This window comes from Danio aesculapii, chromosome 23 (genome assembly GCF_903798145.1).
Source record: "Danio aesculapii chromosome 23, fDanAes4.1, whole genome shotgun sequence".
Taxonomy (NCBI): Eukaryota; Metazoa; Chordata; class Actinopteri; order Cypriniformes; family Danionidae; genus Danio; species Danio aesculapii.
The window spans coordinates 4,943,106-4,966,422 of NC_079457.1; the positions used below are offsets into that span (position 1 = coordinate 4,943,106).

Here is a 23,317-nt window from a genome sequence, read left to right on the forward strand (position 1 = left end):
AGTTCCTGTAGGGTTTAGCAGAGAGGAATTTGATCCGCTGTAAATGTGTGTGTGAGTCAGCAGCGGATCGCTCTCTATCAGCCTTGTATGGTACTGAAAACACTCGCTAATAATGATTCAGAGTCGTCGGCAGCCGATAATGAGATTCCGTGCGCATCTCCGGCTCACTTTGTTTCCTGGCGCTGGAGTCTATTTTCATATCTCTCCATCTCTCATTTACATGTCTCTCTCTGTAAGTGTGTGCGTGTGTCTCTCCCACACACCAGCTGTCTGTCTATGTCTCTCTCTCTCTCTTTCTCTCTCTCTCTCTTGCTCAAGTTCAAGATGTTTTTTTTACAGTTTTATCAAAGTATTTCAACATTAAGTCAAAATTATTAGCCCTACTGAGATTTCATTTTATTTTAATTTTTTCTCAAATTATGTTTAACAGCAGGTACATTTTTACTGTGTTTTCCTAAAATATATATATTTTTTATTTACTATTTGGAGAAAGTCTTATTTGTTTTTTTGTTTTTGTTTGTTTATTTATTTATTTATTTTTCTATTTTGTATTTTTATGCATGCAGATGATAAACTTTTACTCCATTATGATTAAACTCTATATTAAACTACAGGGTGAGCCATTTATATGGATACACCTTAATAAAATGGGAATGGTTGGTGATATTAACCTGTTTGTGGCACATTAGCATAAGTGAGGGGGCTTGTAAATAACTCATGAAATAATAAAGTCACATTAAAACCAAGCACACCATTGTTTTTTTCTTGTGAAATTCCCTACAAGTTTATTAAGGTGTATCCATACAAGTGCCCGACCCTCTATAATCCCAACATTGCATATCCTGCGATGTGACTATTGGCAGATGCACACATTGTGATATCGATGCTGAAACCATATATTGTGCAGCCCTAACTTGAATATAGGTTAGTTGTCTTTACTTCTTTTCTGTCCTTGGCCAAAAACTTGCTCTCGCATTGTTAGTGCTGTGTAAGCATTATCAACATCAGTTTAAACAAAGTAGATAGTTGCGTGTTTTATGATATGCTGTTATTAATTTGAACGTCATTGTTTTTCTTATTATTTATCTTGTATATGTAGACATTATATGAAACATTACGTCATGGACAAATGTACTTGAAAGTTCTGGAAAAGTCTTGTGTATGAATCCTGTAATCACTTTAGCAGCTGAAAAGTAATCTAATTACAGTAACTAGTTAGTTTGTAAATAATTACACCCAGCACTGGCTGTAACATTAAGTTGACTAGACCAGCACATCCCTACTGTTTACTTGTATTACTGCTATTTTTGTGGAGACTGATGTTTCTTCCAACACATTGATTTCCACATAATGCACTCATAACTTACTGGAGGAGGTGTCTATCTGCACTCTCTGTTGACCTGAGTCTGAACTGCTGTCAGTGTTTCTCAGCATCTTATTTCTGTGTGTGTGTGTCTAGACTCAGCCGCTTCACTAGCATGGCGTCTAGACAGGAGACGACGGAGGCTGAATCTCAGGAGCAGTCCGACGGTAAACATTTGGGTAATAAAACGCCCGGTCAGTCTTTGGACAAACCCTCCCTGGCGGACGTGACCCGCTCTGCTTTGACCTCGCTACAGGAGAAGCTGGATCCAGCGTTGGACCCATCCCGCCTCCCTCCACCAGACCCGTCTCTGCAGGCCGGCAGTGGGAGCGTTAACGGAGCCGTAGAGCAGCCAGGAGGATCGGCCTGCCTCAGGGACGGTCGATGCTTTCAGAAGCTTCTCCAGGCTGAAACTGACCGCATGGAGGCCTGGTGTCAGCAGATGGAGCAGGAGACCAAAGACAAGCAGCTGTCGGAGGAGGGTGAGTTACGCATATACTCAACTAATCGATTACAAAAATAACTGGGCCAATTGATTCCTGATTAATAATGTGAATTAGTTTAAATATACTTAGTTAAATTTACTTTTGTTATTTAAGAGACTAAAGACAAGCAGCTGTTGGAAAAGGGTGAGTTATGTACTCAACTAATCGATTACAAAAATAACTGGGCCAATTGATTCCTGATTAATAATGTGAATTAGTTTAAATGCACTTAGTTAAATTTACTTTAGTTATTTAAGAGACTAAAGACAAGCAGCTGTTGGAAAAGGGTGAGTTACGCGTGTACTCAACTAATCGATTACAAAAATAACTGAGCCCATTGATTCCTGATTAATAATGTGAATTAGTTTAAATATACTTAGTTAAATTTACTTTTGTTATTTAAGAGACTAAAGACAAGCAGCTGTTGGAAAAGGGTGAGTTACGCGTGTACTCAACTAATCGATTACAAAAATAACTGAGCCAATTGATTCCTGATTAATAATGTGAATTAGTTTAAATATACTTAGTTAAATTTACTTTAGTTATTAAGAGACTAAAGACAAGCAGCTGTTGGAAAAGGGTGAGTTACGCGTGTACTCAACTAATCGATTACAAAAATAACTGAGCCAGTCGATTTTTTTTTTTTTTTTTTTTTTTTTTTTTTTAGCGATGAAGTGAATTATTTTAATTTATAATGATTTATAATTTCAAATACATAATTCAATTTACTTTAGTTATTCAAGAAGCATGGATGGTTCAAGTAGCAGCTCTAGCGATGAAGAAATGATTATTGTTCACCATTGCAATAAGCAGCTCCACTTTCATATCGCTTCTGGGCTTCTTCTTCAATGTGCATTGACAGTTTTGCGCTTGAGCGCCTCTAAGTGCTGTTTACTGTTACTTCAGCAGCTCCGTGCACGTGAACAAAAGTGCCAATCTGATTGGTGGAGAAGGTTTTGATGTGGCACGTCAAAACAAAACAAAAAAAACGAGCATGAGACGTTTCTTTAAAAATGACACATATACGACAGGCGTTTTGTGCATTGGTGAGCACGATCACATTGGCGCCCTTTATTTAGTCATGAGGCGTTAAACGTCGATAGAAAACGCGAGCAAAAAGCATCCCAGTCTGCACAAGTCTTTATGCATGTACTCAACTAATCGATTACAAAAATAAGTCAAGCAATTTCTGATTGATAAAGTGAGTTAGCTTAATTTATGCAGATAATATTTCAAATGCGTAAATAAATTTACTTTAGTTATTTAAGAGACCAAAGACAAGCTGTCATAGAAGGACGAGTTGCGCAAGTACTCAATTAATTGATTACAAAAATAACTGAGCCCATTGATTTCTGATTCATAGTGAATTAGTTTACATATACATAATTAAAGATACTTTAGTTATTCGAGAGACTAAAGTTAAGCAGCTGCCTTCGGAAGGGTGAGTTACGAATGTACTCAACTAATCGATTACACAGAAATAACTAACTGATTTCTGATTGATAATGGAAATTAGTTTAAGTATACATAATTAAATTCACTTTAGTTTTCAAGACACCGATAATAGGCAGCTGTCTGAGGAGGGTGAGTTGCGCATGTACTCAACTAATCGATTACAAAAATAAGTCAGTGGATTTTTTTTGGAGTGATAAAGTTAATTAGTTTAATTTATACTAATATAATACTTCAAATACATAATTAAGTTACTTTAGTTATTTAAAAGGCCAATGCTAAGCCTCTGTCAAAGGAGGGTGAATTATGCATGTACTCAACTAATCGATTACAAAAATGACTGAGCCGATTTCTGATTGGTAATGAAATCAAAATAGAATCTGCGGTTTTTGCTGTTTCTGTGCAGAATTTTGTACAAAATCTGACTTTATGCAGAACGATTTTGACAGTATTGTAACTAAAAACTTAACACAACAAAAAAAAATCTTTAAATTGTACTTGAGGTTTACAGTGCTATTTCAGTTAGATCCACTTGTTTGGAAAACAAAGTCAGTCTCTCATATAATATATCTACTAAAAGACCGAAAATATTACTTTACAAACCTAATTGTACACTACCTGACAAAAGTCTTGTCGCCTATCCAGTTTTAGGAACAACAAATAATAACTTGACTTCTAGTTGATCATTTGGTATCAGAAGTGGCTTATATGAAAGGCAAAGACCTCTAGATTACACTCATTTTACCACAATTAAATATGATCATGCCTTGATTTTTAATTGTTTAATTAGGACAGTAAGGTCTGACTTTGCTTAGACAAACGTCTTGTCAATGACCAGAAATAATGTCCAGTATAGAATATGTGGTCATGCTGCAGTGGAAACAGAATGAATATTGTGTCTGACTCCATCATGAGCTTGGAGGACTGCATCCATACATCTCTGCAATGACTCAAATCACCTATCAATGAAGTCATAAGAAATGGCAAAGAAAGCATTCTTGCAGGACTCCCAGAGTTCATCAAGATCCTTTGGGTTCATCTTCAATGCCTCCATCTTACCCCAGACATGCTCAATAATGTTCATGTCTGCACCTTGACCTTCTTTGGTTTCAGGAGCTTTGATGTGGAGGCTGAAGTATGAGATGGAGCGCTATCCTGCTGAAGAAATCTCCTGCAGTTTGTAATGTAATGGGGAGAACTAATGTCTTGATACCTCAGGCTGTTATGTTGCCATCTACTCTGCAGATCTCTCGCACGCCCCCATACTAAATGTAATTTTCAAATGATTGATCAGGTAGCATATAAGTCATATAGACTTTTATATTACTAAAATAAATAAAAAAACTGAAAGATACATTTACATAAGTAAATAAATGGACTCAATGATGGGCTAAAATATCAGTGGAAATCTGTGGATCCTATGGGCCTTCTCATGACTAGGGCCAGACGGAATCTGCGGATGTTTATTGCTATTTCTGCGGAGAATTTTGGTAAAATCTGTGGATTTCTGTGGAATTATTTTGAGAGTATCATCACTAAAACCTAAATATGTGAAATAAAAAATATCTTTTTAATTTTTATTTAATGTTAAAATGCAAATCCAATTAGATTCACTGTATTTGGTAAACAAATGCAAGTCTCTCATATAATATGTCTACTAAAAGACAGAAAATATTACTGTTCAAACTGTACTGTACATAAATCAAATGAACATTTTCAGTTTTAGTCAATAATATTGCTGTAATTAATATCTAAACTGAATAAATATACATTTACACACATTTACACAAGTAAATACACAGAATCAATGATTGGTTCAAAATCTGCTGAATTCTGCCCGCGCAGATTCCATGTGGGCCTACTCATGACTGATAAATGTCCAGGAAGCTGCTTTAATGAACGGTCAGCCGTGGTGTCTTTAACGCAAGTCTGCAGTCGGTGGATCATGAATTAAGGATGATGTCAGTCTGCTCATTAATGAGCTTTAAACACAGGCGTCTCGATTGGTGGCTAATTTTATCTCCTGCAGTCTGGGATTGCAGTCATAAGGTTTGGACCTGTTGTGATTGAAGAGAGAGGTTGAGATGCTCTGATTGACCTGATTGGCTAAAAGCTGAAATCGGATGATTTCGGCACTAAATTTGCAATCAGCAACTGGCGTTTTTTTTTTTTCTTTCTTTTCTTCTTCTTTCATCCTTTTTTTTCTTTTCTTCCTTCTGCCCTTCTCTGTTCGAACATACAAATAGTTGGAGTAAGATATCTGTACGTTCAATTAGATGGTTTGAGATATTGTTTCATACATCTCTTTCTCCTTGTGTGTGTGTGTGTGTGTGTGTGTGTTTAGTGTTAGGGAAGATCCGCAGTGCTGTCGGCAGCGCTCAGCTCTTAATGTCGCAGAAGTTTCAGCAGTTCCAGGGTCTTTGTGAGCAGAACCTGGTGAGTATCATGATTAAAGTCATTTCAGCACTCATATGGTCAAATACAGCCAGTCCTGATCATATTTCACCTCACAATCAGAGGATTAAATACATTATATAAAACATTATATTATACATTATATGGTCCCATTTCTGCATTAAATGACTGAATTGCTTTTAAGTTCCTCACAATTTAATACCTAAATTCCTCATAATTTAATACTCATAAAATCAATTTTACTAATTATTTTTTATTTTTATTTTTTAATCATGTAATTTAGACTAAATAATATTACATTTTTGGTTGGAACTTTGCAATAAGGGTTGATATGAATGTTTTTGCAAACAATGAACAATACATTTATTACAGTATTTACTCATCTTTAACATGTAACGTTAATGAAAATAAAGTAATTCGTTGTTGGTTCAACTCACATTGCATTAAGTAATATTAATAACATGCATAACATAACATGCATTAATTCCTATGCATTAATAGCATAGATTTGGATTGCTATTTTTTAGATTGCCCCCAGAGTTTGACGTCGTCCACTCGTGACTCTTTCACTATCTCGCGTTCTGAAATGATTCCTCACAGCAAACGTAAACAATTTGTAGCTGCTATTTTGCACACGGCGAGTCTCAAGTTTTGACATTTCCCCACGATCATTTGAATTGTTGCGTGGGTTGCATCATCATTTTAAGGAGCTCCTATTGGTTCTTGGATTGACGCTCATCGCAGCTGTTGTCACACCACAGGGAAGTGTCTGAAATCTTCTGACACAGCCAGAACTTCATCAGAGGAAAAATCGGATCGCAACAGGGTTTAAGCAGCTGTCTGTGAACATGTCAATACAACGATCTCGATCACTGATATTAGCCGAGGATTTCAGGAATCTTTTAGGATTTCCCAAATTCGTCTCAGATGACAGAATCGATGATGAAATCTCACAGTGTGAGCAGGGCTTTAGAGCATGTCAGTAAAACATGAACTAATAGAAGCTTATCGTGTAGTGGCCAATTTTTTTTTTTTACAAATCAAATTCTCGTTCAAAAATAGTTTTTTGGTAAAAGTAAAAGGCCTGTGCTGAAGTAATATTTAATATAAGCAAGCACAGTGTTTTAATCGTTTTATTAGTGCGCCCTCTGCTGGCTCTTCATGGCAAACACTTCATAACACTGAAGCTACACTCCTGTAGTTTCAGTATCATTAAACTTTCTGTGAATCAGATCTGTGCTGTTTTCTCTGTTGTTTGCATTGCAAGCAGTGTTCGGTGAGTTACTTTAAGAAAGTAATTAATTACCAGTTGCATTATTAAAGTTGTATTTAAATGACTTTTTTTTTTGTCTGAAAAGTAACGTGTGCATGGCCTCAGTGTGAGTGTGTTTGTTTCTTATTGTGGCAGTTTTAAAATTCCATCACTGAATGCGAGACCAACATGTCCAGTTATATTTAAAGATGACTTTATTCGCTTGCAAGAAAGCCAGACAGTCATACAGAAACGCAGAGTGTGGCATGGAGAGAAGGGCTTTCTCCTGCTTATATCAATTCTTCAAGGTTACATTACGGACCTGCTGGACTTTTCCTTTCAAGACAAGGAAATTATATTCAAATACGTCATACATCTCATGCTAGGGCCACCTAAGCCAAATCTTTAGATAGAAACACAATACAGGGTAGATACGGTTCTGGAAAACCTGGAAAAGTCATGGAATTTTGACGACGGCTTTTTCCAGACCTGGAAAAGTGTTGGGGAAAAAAGCTTAGCGATTTTTTTTTTCCCATAAATCAAATTCATTTTATTAAACTATTAGAATGATCATATTTTATCCATAACCTGCTGAAGAACAAAATAGTAGTTAATAGTAAGATTGTTAACATGTTAAAGGTGCAGTAGGTGATCTGCCAAAATGCCAACAGTTCCTTCCATGCTGTCTAAAGTAGGCAATGGCCGGTATAAGATTCTAACGTTATGATAACCTTGGTTAAAAATATCACGGTATTGTGATTACTGCTCTAAAATATTTTCCTTTTAAATGTCTGGGTAAAAAAAACAACCTTTTCTGCTTTGAACACAATGGCTGTGTCTGAAATTGCAACCTTCCATACTATATAGTACGCTAAAAACAGTATGCGAGTGGAGTAGTATGTCCAAATTCATAGAATTCGAAAAACAGTATGTGAAAAGTACCCGGATGACTTACTACTTTTGGCGAAATTCCTTAATGCGCATCCGATGGATACTACGCTATCCTATGATGCACCGCTAGAGAATTCATGAATGGGAGTTAAACGAGTGTGTCACGTGATCATGATAAAATGGCGAATGTAGTACATCCAAGCTTCATTCATACTACTCTCATTCATACAGTATAGAACGTCCTTTTCTAACAGTCGAGTAGTACATTTAAATTCAAATGTAGTACCTACTTAGTAGGCAATTTCGAACGCAGCCAATGTATTTTATTTTTAGAAACGATTAAAATATTTGGGAACAGTAAACATAATTATTAAAATAAATAATGACTTCCGCTGTCTTCATTAGTTGCAAAAACATCGATATATTTACAATTTAAAAAGACATCTTTGGATATATTTTCTGCTGGAGATATTGTTGTAGTTAAAAAAATCTTACAAATACCTTAGGAACGGTTTAAAAAAAAAAGTAATAATAAATTACCGCCATATATATATATATATATATATATATATATATATATATATATATATATATATATATATATATATATATATATATATATATATATATATGGCGGTTTTAAAACCTTGGCTTTTCCAAACTGGTATAACTTGAAAACGTTTATCATCCTATGCCTAGTCCAAAGCCACGCCTCCTGAAATCAAGTATGCGCACCTTAAAGATGACAGCAGACAACCCACTAGATCATGTCATTCACCAGTTTGAAAACTTTATAGTACTTTATAATATTACAATTCTGAACACAAAACTATATTATATCTAGCATGTTTACAGATGTGTAGCAAGCAGAACTTGTCATAATGTGCAATATTTTATGCATGCAAGGATCGCTGCTCTCACTCTCTCATGCATTTTTTCCTAAAGAGACTACTGTATGCTTAGTGGTTGGCCGGCGGCATGTAGGGATCACACTTATTACTAAGCCATACTGACATGCTGTTTCAGAGCGAATATTCATTTGCATGGTAAGCTACATAGGGAGCGCGTCACAGACTGTCATCGTTTAAAAATGAACCAATGTGAATATAAAACCAGCTTCAGCTCAGTAAAGCAGACTCGGCGGAGCAGTGTATTAACTGATGTTTTGTTGTTGAACTAAATAAATATCTACATTATCGACTCAGTGAAAGGGCCTTATGAAACTGAAAATAGTCACAGCAATCTTCCACCGGGAGATTTCAGTGGCTGAACAACACTTCTGTGCATATAACCCATTAATAATACAATCTACATCAGCTTTGCTGGACTAAAATAGTTTTAAAACAGAACATGACCTGTCTAAGAGAAAACCTTCAGCCATGGTGTCGTCCTCCCTCCAGCGTACAAAACTAACTCCAATACTGATTCAGGATTTTAACAAGTTTTGAGCATTAGATTTTACTGCTGTGATTGTCTCGTGTGTATGTGCAAATGGCGGCTCTGCATGAACGGCTGCACAGATACACAAATCTACATTTGCTGACAGTTTGGGCTACTTATCAGAATTATGGGAATTATCGGCCTGACAATTTTTAACTGAACAAACATTTTTTTTAGTCTTATGCCTAATTAATCTAGATTAAAATGGCTCATTTGAATTCTGGCGAAGGCATTCAGAGTATGTGTGCTACCCAAATAATGACTAAAAGTAAGTCTTTGAGAACGGGTTTCTCATGCCAGGTGGCGCATTAGACCAGAAGCACATCTCCTGTTTCCAAAATGCATCACAAACTGCTTGAGAAACTGTTGTACTATGATAATCGGTGATGAAAATAAATGATGTTCAATAAGATGTACTTGTGTTTACAAACTGTTTATTTAGTGAAACATAAATGTTGAACTGTAGGCCTACATAAGCTCCAAACAGCGAAGAATTATTATTATTATTATTATTATTATTTTTGATTACCTAAATCTGACTAAAGTCATAACTGAACTTAACAGAAATGGAATTAAGATGCGGATTATGCATATATTAGTGGCATTATTGAATTAAACGATCAAACTATTACCGTCATGTAGGACTTTTCACCATATTTTCCGACAAGATCCACATACACGACCACACACACCGCGAAATGCGGATGTTTTTTTTTTTTCATTCATTGTGAGTTATTAAATTCCATAACACTCTCACCAGTCCTTACTCCTTATTTGCGTTTAATACCTCAGTTTGTTACGGGGGCATGAATGAAATGTTCATGAGCGAAGGTGAAACTGCCGAACTGCAGTTAAAGTCACCCTTAAATTACAGGAAACTCTTACATGAAAGCACTATATGTAAACACCTTAATTATATTATTGTCTATTAAGGCAAATAACTAGATTACAGATGACCATGTAAGCGTAGTCAGTAGTGTCTTCGAAGTTAGTGAAAGATCCAGAAGGGCATCCTGCTGATTTGATTCAGACGGCACTTTTCTGTCAGACTGCTCACCGGTTTGACTTTCATTCACCATCATTCATTTTAAAAAGCACCCAGTCCGTTTATTTGTATATGTTTTACTGGAACGCATTAACTCTACAGGTGCCTGATAGATGTGGAGCTAACATTAATCAGATTCACTCTAGTGAACTGCATCCATGTTAGCACGTCACATTTGATGTGGTAATTTCACATTAGGAATACACACAAGTTCAAAGACTCGCTCTCGTCACCTACAGTGCAATTCAGCCAGGTATACATCCGCGCTAAAACATGAAGGCGAAAGTCATCATAGCTAGCATAGAATAGACCCAGCTCCCAACCCAACCTTAAGAATAGATTACCAGCAATATTTTTTTTTATCGCCCAATTAGAGTCTCACGTTAGTGCTGCACGTTAACACCGATAACGGCCCACCACTACTATAAATGCATTTAGATCATTTACTTTCATCATTACTATTGGAATGGGAAGAAACTTTAACCAGCGCAACAAAACATGTTTCTGAAGACCTACTGCACCTTTAATAAGACACAATAAAAAACAACATACAAATAAAAAGCCATCAGCCTTTCCATTGGGATTTTTTTTTTATGCGACCCCCCCCCCCCCCCCCCTCTGGCGTCAGATGCAGCACATTGATTTTATGGCACCAGGTTAAACTTTCTGACACCTTTAGGACACTAAGATACATTAAAAATAAATACAGGCTACTACTGAACATGGAGGATGGTCTCCAAGTGGTGTTCTCCAAAATTAAACAATGAATAGACTTGGGCCTATCGGTATGTGTGCAAGGTTTATATGTTTATAACCACCTCAAACCAAACTGGGGAGTCACTGGCATTGTTATTTTGGGGGTTGCAGGCTGAAAAGTTTAGGAACCCCTGATTTAGAGAATAGGAAACCAATATTGCTTTAGGAAGCTAATAATATTGAGCTTAAAATGGTTTTAATAAAACTAAAAACTGCTTTTATTCTAGACTTTCTCCAGAAGAAAAAATATTATAGGGAATACTGTGAAAATTTCCTGAATCTGTTAAACATCATTTGGGAAATATTTGAAAAAGAAAACAAATTCACAAGAGGGCGAATCATTCTGACTTGACATTCTGTTTGATATGCTGTAATGAGTTTAAATGTGGTATTACATGAAACATTAGGTCATAAAAATTAACCTGGAAGTCCTGCAATGTTAGTAAAAATGTGTATGAACCCTGACTATTTCATAAGCATTTGGGTTTTGGTAAAAATGAATTTCTCCTCCTCCACATTCTCTGTCATCAGGACGTGAGTGCTCAGCCTCGGCCCACGGCTCAGGATCTGGCAGGTTTCTGGGATCTCCTTCAGCTCTCCATCGAGGACATCAGCATGAAGTTTGATGAGCTTCACCTCCTCAGGTCCAACGACTGGAAGACGACTGACAAAAAGGTCCAGCTCACGCTCCTCTGTTAGCTCCTCTTTTCCAGCAAGGCAGATTGAGTGCTGGTTCAGAGCCAGAGCCTAGTTTCAAATCGCTTCTTTGTCGTTCAACACCCAAAGCAGCAGCTCTGAACCAGGAAAAGTAATTATAAACTAATATAATGATTAAATATTAGTATTTATTTTTATACGTTTTTTATGTTGTGTGTGCATTGTGTTTTATTCTATACATTTTAAAATGTACTTGACTTTATATTAATGTTACTTTATTTTTGTGCATTTTTAATGTGTATTTTTATATTTATTTTTGATGGTTGATTTATTTTATTTTTTTATTTTTTTATTTTTTTTATATATTCTTTATGCATTTTATTTTATAAATGCAATTAATTTTATGTTATTTTAAATAATTTTATACAATTTTGTTTATTTTTTTATTATTAATTTAATTTATTTTAATTTATTATATGTTGTGTTTTAATACAAAAAATTGATGTTTTTTAATTCATTATTATCTTAATATTTACTTTATTTATTAGAAAGTAATAAAATTCATTACACTACACATCTATTTTAGAAAATTGCATATTTTATTAATATTTTATACATATTAATAGTAAAATATTTGATTATTATATTATATATTTTGATTATTAATTTCATATTTACTTTAATCAGCAAATTTATTAGACGTTAACATTTTACACCTCAATCGCAGCAGCTCTGAACTAGAAAAAAGCAATTCTAAACTAATATAATGATTAAATGGTAGTATTTATGTTTATATATGTTTTTATGGTATTTATGCATTTAGATTTTTATAAATTTTAAAAATGTAAAATAAAAAATGTTATGTCATTTTATTTAATTTGATACATTTTTAATTTGATTTTATTGTTTTTGGTTAAAGTATTTTTTTTACGGTTGATTCAAATAAAAAAAAAAAAAAAAAAAAAAAAATATATATATATATATATATATATATATATATATATATATATATATATATATATATAGATATATATATATATATATATATATATATATATATATATATATATATATATAAACTTTGTGCATTTTATTTTATTTGTATTTTTATTAATTTAATTTGTTTTAATTAATTTACTATATGCTGTGTGTTTTAATACTGAAAATCAAATTTTTTATTCATTATTAATTTAATATTTAATTCATTAGAAAGGAATATAATTCATTGTCGTGTACATCTCATTTACAAATGTGCATATTTCATTATTATTTTATACATATTTACGTATTTTAAACTTTTCATCAGTATTAATTTTGCATTTACTTTATTCATTACAGATTAATATTTTATGAATGTACATTTTTTTTGTAGGTTTTTGCATATTAATATAAATTATTAAATATAATAAAAGATTGCACATTTGCTTAAATTGTGTATATATATATATATATATATATATATGTATGTATGTATGTATATGTGTGTGTGTGTGTGTGTGTGTGTGTGTGTGTATGCATGCATGCGTGTGTGTATATATATATATATATATATATGTATATATATATATATATATATATATTATATTATATTATTAACTATATATTTACTTTAATCTTTACAAAAATTTCATTACACAATATTTTTCTCATTTATTTAAACAATTTATTGATTTTGTTATATATGAAAGTGAAATTTAGAAAGCACATATTTTTAATATTTTGTTTGCATCAATATTATTTATTAAATACAATGAAAAATAATTTCAAAATTGCTTTTATTACAAAAAAGTAATGAGATTTTACACATTCATAGAAATTAACATTTATTTTTATTATTTTTTACAAATTAATTCTTATTTATTGATTAAATATTATTTTAACTATGTATATTTAACTATTTATGTATTTTACATTTTTATTATTAACTTCATAATTACTTTATTCATTAAAAATGTAACAATTCATTACACAATATTTTTCACATTTATTTAAAGAACACATTTATATTGATTTTATGTTATACATGAATGTAATATTGAATATTTCTTAGAGACCGATTAGAATTGTTTGAATGATTGTCATCTTATCTTAGGAGGAGAAGAAGTCCGCTCCAGTGCACACACCAAAGAAGACGGTGAAGGTGAAACCCAGCGGCGGGAAGGAAAAGAGCCTGGACTCGGTGGCTGACAAACAGCGCCAAGAAGCCAGAAAACGTCTGATGGCGGCAAAGCGAGCGGTTTCTGAACGCCAGAATTCGGCCACCGAGAGCGCCGAAAGCATCGAAATCTACGTTCCTGAGGCTCAGACGCGACTCTAATAACAAAAAAAGTTCATTAAAAACTCCTGGTCATGAAGAAACACTCAAAAACCGAGGTCGGATTGAAAGCTGAAAACTTAATCAATTACAAAATGAAAAATACGTCAAAATGCAAGAAAAATCGATTTTGAACGCTCAAGCGCTGCCACAGAAGAACCTCCCGTTGACGTTCGTTTCTACGATTAACCTTGTTATAACTATAAATGTCCTAAAAAAGTGAATTATCTCATGGAATATATCAAGACTCTTGTCTGTAAATTGTGCTAATAATATCTTAATAAGAGAAGACGTTCTTGAGACCCTTTACACGCGTCACATGACCCGCTTTTTTCCACTCGTCACATGACCTGCGGACGGCCAACGTACAGCATGCACTCAGGATCCGCACGTGTGCACTTGTCTTTCATCGGCTCAGTCTTCCTGTTTTTCTTCCTGTTTTTTGTTCTTCATCCGGAGCTCAAGAGCGCCCCCTGTGGCCATTTCTAGCAACGTTTTCGACGGAAAACTCGAAATGTGAAACGAAATTGATAGAATAACAGTTTTTTTTTTATTAGCACTCCTCTAGTTTTGTTTGTTTCATGTCACTATTCATTCCAGTAAAATTGAACGCAATTTAACGCATTTCAGCTTGTTTTATTTTTCACACGATGCATCGGTTTAAGTTCACAGGGATGAAATATGACCACTCGAACGTTGTTTTTAAATGACGAATGTTTAAGGAACTTAATGGCGATGTCCAGATTTTTACTTGGACCCTGACAGCCTGTTTGTTTTGTATTATTATTATTATTATTATTATTATGGTTGTTTTATCTGTTGTTCATTCATTCATTCCATGTGTTTTCCAGCACACGCTTGTGTTCAGATCAAGCGATGAACGTACATCCGTGTGTGTGTTTGTGTGACCAATTAGAGCTCTTCATTTGTGCTCAATTGTTTTTTTTTTTTTATCATTATTTTTTTTGTCAGCTATTAAAATCCTCCGTTACCCAGAACTTGCTGATTTGATTTGGAAATGTTTCAGATTTCAGCACATTGAGCCCAGAAAGGAGGCTTTCAAGATGTTAAAGAGCAGGTCAAATGGCATTTATAGTGTCCTAAAATCCCCTACAATTTATTTAAAGGCGTCTAGTATCAGAAAACATTGTGATTTTCTCAGAATATGCTTTTCATATTAGAATCATTGTGCAATGGTTTTGATATGGTTAGTTTGAATCAATTCAGGGCTTAAAGGGGACCTATTAGGGGTTTAAACGCACTTGTGTGGCAACTGTGTGAATATAACCAGCCCTCATTGGAGCCTCTAATGGTGCGTCCACACTAGAGGCGGATGAAGCATCAAGTGTGAGTGATTTACCTGTTAAGTCAATGCAAAGACGTGTATAGACATCCTGTGGTGCAATACGTGTGAATAAGGTGGCGCGAATGATGCAATTCGGGGGTGTAATTATGACGTAGCGCCTGTTATCCTCCTGCTGACATCGGACCACAGTTCATCAAACTAGGCTCGGCTCAGTCACTCAATAAAATCCATGTTAGCCATTTAGCAATGAAGCTAGAGGTGCCGGGCAGACAAAAGCCCTGCCCATGATGCGAATCCACATCTATTGTGAAGTGAATTTGACGCGCAAATGAAGCGAGTAAATTTAATATTCATGCGTCTATTTATGCGCGAAAAGTATGATTTATCCGCACATGCGGTGTCTGGTGTCTAGCAGAAACACTTTGATTGACATTCTCCCTTTGTACGTGTCTTAAGAGGGGGAAAGCCCCGCCCACTAATGATGATCTCTTTCTCATTAGCATAAACAGCCCTGAGTGGGAAGCAGACCCCTGCTTATAGAGTTTTGAATTTGACACTGATGACGACACACAGGCATGAGTGGCTCCGCCCACTTTTGAAAATCTCATTTGAATTTAAAGCGACAGTCATCAAAATGCCGCAATTTGCATCAAAACCTAAAAGGGTCAGTTTCAGAGTTATAAAACACTCTGTGTGATATTTTAAGCTGAAACTTCACACACACACACACACACACACACACACACTCTAGTGACATCAAAACGTATTTTACATCTTGTAAAAATGGCATAATAGGACCCCTTTAAGTTCTGTAAACCCCTCCCCCTTCCATAAGCCAACTCTCCTCTGATTGGTCAGCTGGCCGAGTCTGTTTTGATTTGGTCTTTCCATGTCTGAAATGAATCTGCCATTTCAGAGTGTTCATGTTTAGTGTGTAGGCGGTGTTTATGCAAATGTGTTACTTAGATCGTGTTGATGTAGAAAATATAATGAATTTCTAAAAGATGATTCAGGGCCCACTCTTTCATTATAGAGACAATATTCATATTTATCATGCACTTTTATAACTTTTCAGGCTATTTAAAGTAGCTGGGTTTCCATCATCCTATGTATATGCACATTTTTAAAGTGTATCGCATGAGAAACGATTGACAGAAACGATAAATTTCTAATAAAAATTTATTAATATGGTTTTGGATTAATATGCAAAAGAGTTCATTTGAATAATAGAAGATGAAAGTGCATTTTCTTAATACCAAACATTACACTCACATGACCAATCAGCTGTCTCCATTATGCTTGCTTTGTTTACTGGTAAAGTCTAGAAGGGATACAGCTGTGGATATGCAGATTAATGTGAGTCTGTACAACAATAATTACTGTTTTGTCACTGTGGGGGGTAACCGTTAATAAAATTTACATTTAATTGGTAGTCTTATTAATAATATGAATGAATCTCTATATAATTACTTTTTACATTACTTAGAGGGCTGGGATAGGGTAGACGATAATAAAATAAAATTATTAGGTAATTTAACAAATAATGTGAAGGATTCTCGTTAACTTTCGGCCGCAGCTGGATCCCTTCTAGTACCTTGTTTACTGTTGGTTGCTAGGATACCAATACTACAGTCAGCCTCTCTAACAACTTGCTGGAAACTCGCCTTCCATTTTAGTATGTAGTATAATTCACATTTAACTTAAGGCTTCAGCTGTATCTCTTTTAGCACCTTTTTTTTACTGTTGGTTGCTAGGTTACCCATACTACAGACAGCCACTGTTGCTTGCCAAGCTTACGATTGATTTTCATATTAGGAATCACCAATAAAATGAAATAGCAACTGTCTCTTTAGTTTCATTTCTAAACATCTAAATCACACAAAATAGTGATCAATGATTGGCTCCTGTACTAGTAGGCAGGGCTTTTTTTCCCACCATGTTGACAGTTTACCATTTACCCACCTTCCATTTTAGTATGTAGTCTAATTCGCATTTAACCTCTGGCCACAGCTGTATCCCTTCTAGCACCTTGTTTATGGTTGGTTGCTAGGTTACCAACACTACAGTCAGCCACTCTAAAAACGTGAAGGAAAACCGCTTCGCATTTTAGTATGTAGTATAATTTGCATTTAACCTCCGGCCACAGCTGTATCCCTTCTAGCACCTTTTTTACTGTTGGTTGCTAGGATACCAATACTACAGTCAGCCAATCTAACAACTTGATGGAAACCCACATTGTATTTTTAGTGTGTAGTATAATTCACATTTAACTTCCGGCCGCAGCTGTTTCCCATCTAGCACCTTGTTTACTCTTGGTTGCTAGGTTACCAATACTACAGTCAGCCACTCTAAAAACGTGAAGGAAAACCACTTCGCATTTTAATATGTATTATAATTCGCATTTAACCTCTGGCCACAGCTGTATCTCTTCTAACATGTTGTTTACTGTTGGTTGCTAGCTGACCAATACTACAGTCAGCCCCTTTAACAACGGAAAGGAAACCCACATTCCATTTTAGTATGTAGTATAATTTGGGCTTAACCTGCGGTCACAGCTGTATCCCTTCTAGTACCTGTTTACTGTTGGTTGCTAGGTGACCAATATTACAGTCAGCCACTTTAACAACTTTACCATCTTCCATTTTACTATATAGTATAATTCACATTTAACTTCCTACCCCAGCTGTATCCCTTCTATCTCCTTGTTTACTTTTGGTTGCTAGGTTACCAATACTACAATTAGCCTTTCTAAAATGTTGATGGAAACCCCTATGACCTGCTCTTTAACCAGTAAATGGTTTTAATTAGTTGCAGATTATTTAAACACGCTTTGAGACATTGTGTCCTCATTTATCCTCCACGATAATGTGGTATTTGTTTGGACGCGGACATTATATACTTTGCTAAAAACAAACAAAAACATATTGAAAGTCTAAAAAAAATTACTGTGATGAAGTTTATTATAATGCAGTTAGATTGGGCCTTTAATTTAAGATATGAAAGCAAAAAATATCCCTGTGTGGGTTTGTTTTTTATAAAATATGATCTAGTTTAGTAGTATTACTTGTGCAACTGGATTTTTTCACAAGTGTGGTTTTATACAGCAATTGATCAAACAGGAAGTTGATATTGAGCGAGTACATTTTAGACGCAGTATTGTTTTCTTTTGTTTTGCCTATGAAAATGTTTCAAATAAAGCCAGAGCTTAATATTTTGGTCTTAGAGCAACATTTCCGCGTTGTCTAAATGAATCTTTTTTAAATGAATCAAGTGAATCATTAATCCATACATAGAGATCCACATGCTTAGGGTTCTAAATAAATCAGCTCTATTGAATGAATCGTTTAAATAATGATTCTATGAATCCAGATAGTTACTTGGCGCCACCTGCTGGTAGGTTTAATGTGATGTTAATCCATTACAGACCAGCAGATAAATATAAAATGATTTATTGTATGTGCCAGAAGCTTGATTTGTGTGGTGTTTTGAGCTCAAACTTGCTTTAGTTTGGATTCAACATTTAGATAAAGAGTCTCTGAATGTGATTCATGTCGATTAACTCTTCTGTTTGCTCCTGTAATGGAGTAAATTCATCCTGGACGACTCCTGAGCACAGATGATTCAGTTATTTATCCTGGATGAGTTCTGAACACAGATGATTCAGTTATTCATCCTGAATGAGTTCTGAACACAGGTGACTCAGTTATTCAACCTGGATGAGTTCTGAACACAGATGATTCAGTTACACCTTCATGATGACTCCTGAACACAGATGAATTAGTTATTCCTTCATGATGACTCCTGAACACAAATGATTCAGTTATTCCTTCATGATGACTCCTGAACACTGATGATTCAGTTATTCCTTCATGATGACTCCTGAACACAGATGATTCAGTTATTACTTTATGATGACTCCTGAACATAAATGATTCGGTTAATCATCATGGTTTACTCCTAAACACAGATGATTCAGTTATTAATTTTAAATGACTACTGAAACACAGATGATTCCTGAACACAGATGATTCAGTTATTTATCTGGGATGAGTCTTGAACACAGATGATTCAATTATTCATTCTGAATGACTCCTGAAACACAGATGACTCAGTTATACATCATGAATGACTCCTAAACACAAATGATTCAGTTATTTATCTTGAATGACTCCTGAACACAGATAATTCAGTTATTCATTTTGAATGACTCCTGAACACAGATGATTAAGTTATTCCTTTATGATAATAACTGAACATAGATGATTGAGTTTTTCATCATGGAAGACTCCTAAACTCAGATGATTCAGTTATTCATCCTAGATGACTCCTAAACTCAGATGATTCATTTATTCATCCTAGATGACTCCTAAACTCAGATGATTCAGTTATTCATCTCGAATGGCTCCTGAACACAGATGATTCAGTTATTCCTTTATGATAATAACTGAACATAGATGATTCAGTTTTTCATCATGGAAGACTCCTAAACACAGATGATTCAGTGATTCATCTTGAATGACTCCTGAACACAGATGATTCAGTTATTCCTTTATGATAATAACTGAACATAGATGATTCAGTTTTTCATCATGGAAGACTCCTAAACTCAGATGATTCAGTTATTCATCCTAGATGACTCCTAAACTCAGATGATTCATTTATTCATCCTAGATGACTCCTAAACTCAGATGATTCAGTTATTCATCTCGAATGGCTCCTGAACACAGATGATTAAGTCATTCCTTTATGATGATAACTGAACATAGATGATTCAGTTTTCATCATGGAAGACTCCAAAACACAAATGATTCAGTTATTCATCCTAGATGACTCCTAAACTCAGATGATTCAGTTATTCATCCTAGATGACTCCTGAACACAGATGATTCAGTTATTCATCCTGAATGACTCCTGAACTTGTGTTTTTTAAGTGTTGGGTCATTTATAGAGCAGGGAGTTGATTTCAAAAAGAATCGATTCTGTGGTGTTAATTGACTCCGTAATGAAATGCGACTCTTTAGTTTAAAGGTAGTGGTATTTAATTTAAGTAGTGTTTCCTTTCTGAAATGTACTCCAATAATATTTATTACCAATTCAAAATACTAATCAATATATTTAAATATTTATTAAAAAAATTCTATGTGTACGAATGATTGGACGAATTTCTGGACCAATCACAGCTCGGCTTTTTTTTTTACCATGATTGACTTGAGCAATAAAGTAGCATCGTCGTGTTTCTGTTTGGTAATGTTTACTTTCCATCTTCAGTCGGTTTATCTTCATCGTCATCATATAATGTCTTTTATTTGTCCATTTCCTGACCGGCTTCTCTTACAGAAACTGATCCTCAGCACAAATCCCTGAACTCTGCATGTCAGCAATATCCGAGTGCTAAACCCCGTGTGTTTCTGCCTATTATTTGCTTCTGACTGAATATCAATGAACTCGAACCCATGGAATCTTAATAGGGCTACACTGGACCGAACACATTCTGGACGTTAAACGGACATCTCGCCTGCCTTTTCTATGTTTTTATTTCTTATTTCTTGTATTGTTTCACAGGTGATGCCTCGGATGTTATTGCAGGAGTGTTGTTGTGAGGGTGAAGGACTCGGATGTAATGTATTTCTCATTGTAATGTTGATCGTCTGCTGATCTGGAGGGGTGTATTGTGATACGGGCTGATATGGACACTTATCATGCACATCATCTGGTGTTTGTTTGTTTGTCATCCGGGTGTTTGTTTCGTTGTTTGTTTGAAGTGAATCACCAGGGTTAAATGAACTGTTTTAGTGGGAAAATGAGAGTTTCCATCAATAATAGGCCACACATTTTGGTTAGGAAACTTACTTTTGCATAATTTAACTAAATATTTAGCCATGTAGCCCTACATTACTGCATGCTGTCCATTAACATTAACATAAATTACAGTCTTCACAGTATATAAATAGTTAAGTTCATAAATATTTTGACATAGACCCAATTCTAACATGTTTGGCTCTATACACCAACACAATTTAAAATCAAGATGTGCTTTAACTGCAGACTGTCAGCTTTAATTTGAGGGTATTTACATCCAAATCAGGTGAACGCTGTAGGAATTACAACAGATTGCATATGTGCTTCCCACTTGTTAAGGGACCAAAAGAAATTGGACTTCAGGTTAGGGGCTCGAACCAGCGACCTTCTTGCTGTGAGGCGACAGCACGACCTACTGCGCCACTGCGTCGCCTTGCAACAAATCAGTTAAGTTAAAAAACTAATCCTAATGAGTACTGTGAACTTAATACATTTGAGTAAACGAAGCGATTTGAGCACAGTAAAACCCAATAAATGAAGAGAACTCAAACCAGCTGAGTACTGTAAAACCCAATAAGTTAAGACAACTCAAACCGTTTGAAGGAACTGATTGCTACAAACCATTTGAGTTAAGAAACTAATCTATATGAGTGCTGTGAACTTACTCTATTTAAGTTGAATTAATGAGGTATTAAATTAATTCATTACCTTCAACGCTGAGTTCAAAACTCATTTCAAATGAGTAGAATTAACTTTCAGTAACTTGAGTTCACTACACTCATTTCATTTGATGAAGTTGACTGTTGGGTTTACAGTGTGTATATATAGACACAAAACAAACATGTATTTTTATTTAAACAATCAATAATATATAAACAAACAAAATGTCTATTTCCACACCTTATTGTGAAAAGTGGCCAATAACAATCAAGCTGTTGTTTTAATCCTGGTGATCACTCTGTTTTTCAGCACTTTTTTGACTTGTATAGGAATGAACACATGGGATCTGATCTCGGATCAGTGAACTCAATATGCATTCAGACCCGTATCTCATCCTTTGCATCTCCAGAGTCCAGAGAAAGAGAGATTTACTATAGATATCTTTGATGGTTATTATTTTTAAGAACTGACATGTTTTAAAGTATATAGATATACAGCGTTACACTCTGTAGATTGTAGGATCGTTGTGGGAATATTTCTTTTACAATCGAAATAAAGATTTATTTAACAAGAGCAGCAGAACGGAGGGCAGTTTGTTTATTCGGCTCCATTGCATGACAGCTTAGTTTTATAATCCATAAGTAATCATTTCAACCCGGGCTCGTTCTGAAAGTGTACCCCTATATACATTTCTGAAGAGCGCCAAATACGTCCCGGGAGCTACATTTTTTTGCAGTTTTTGTTTTTGCGAATTCACCAGAGGCCGCTGTGTATGTTTTTCAGATATTAAATTTCTCTTGCGAGTGCCATTCGTGCCTGCTGTTCTCATGTAAATCCACCAGAGGCCGCTGTCGATTGACTGAACCGTTCTTCACCGGACTCTAACCTCATCGTCACGGTCAGCTCTGCTCTGTATCTCAAGTTCGCCGACATGCATGGTGAGCCCTTGGACAAACTGGTAACAGTGGAAAAAGTCGTCCATATGGAGGTAAGCGGTCAGCTGGTAGCATAAAAAGGAACGCCGTCATACCGCCCTGTAGCGCTTCGTTTTAAAGTCGAAATGCAGCCATACGTACTTCTGTCTTTATAATTCGCGATCTTCAGATATGTATATAGGGCCCAGGCTGAAAGTGTACCCCTATATACATTTTTGAAGAGCGCCAACTACGTCCCAGGAGCTACGCTTTTTGCAGTTTTTGTTTTTGTGAATTCACCAGAGGCCGCTGTGTATGTTTTTCAGATATTAAATTTCTCTCGCGAGTGCTATTCGCGCCTGCTGTTCTCATGTAAATCCACCAGAGGCCGCTGTCGATTGACTGGCGGACCGATCAGATGATTTCCATGCCCTTCTCCTTTTCTAAACCCAACCGATTGATCAGCGCCCACCCCAGATAAAACAGTTTTAAAAAGCAATCCAGAAGAAGAAAAGCTGATTTTTTTACCACATTTTGAGATTTTACCACATTCTCACCCTGTTATTTA

At 35.2% G+C, this 23,317-nt stretch overlaps 1 protein-coding gene across 1 annotated transcript in view; it reads left to right on the top strand.

Moving 5' to 3' along the window:
* dlgap4a (discs, large (Drosophila) homolog-associated protein 4a) overlaps positions 1–15,068 on the top strand; it is an 80,555-nt gene extending 65,487 nt beyond the window's left edge. Inside the window, exons 8-11 of the mRNA XM_056448746.1 lie at positions 1,460–1,845; positions 5,645–5,736; positions 11,631–11,774; positions 13,849–15,068. Of these exons, the coding sequence (XP_056304721.1) occupies positions 1,460–1,845; positions 5,645–5,736; positions 11,631–11,774; positions 13,849–14,073 (847 nt within the window). The 3' untranslated portion in view covers positions 14,074–15,068. The remainder of the gene's footprint in view (positions 1–1,459; positions 1,846–5,644; positions 5,737–11,630; positions 11,775–13,848) is intronic.
* The last annotated feature ends 8,249 nt before the right edge of the window (positions 15,069–23,317 follow it).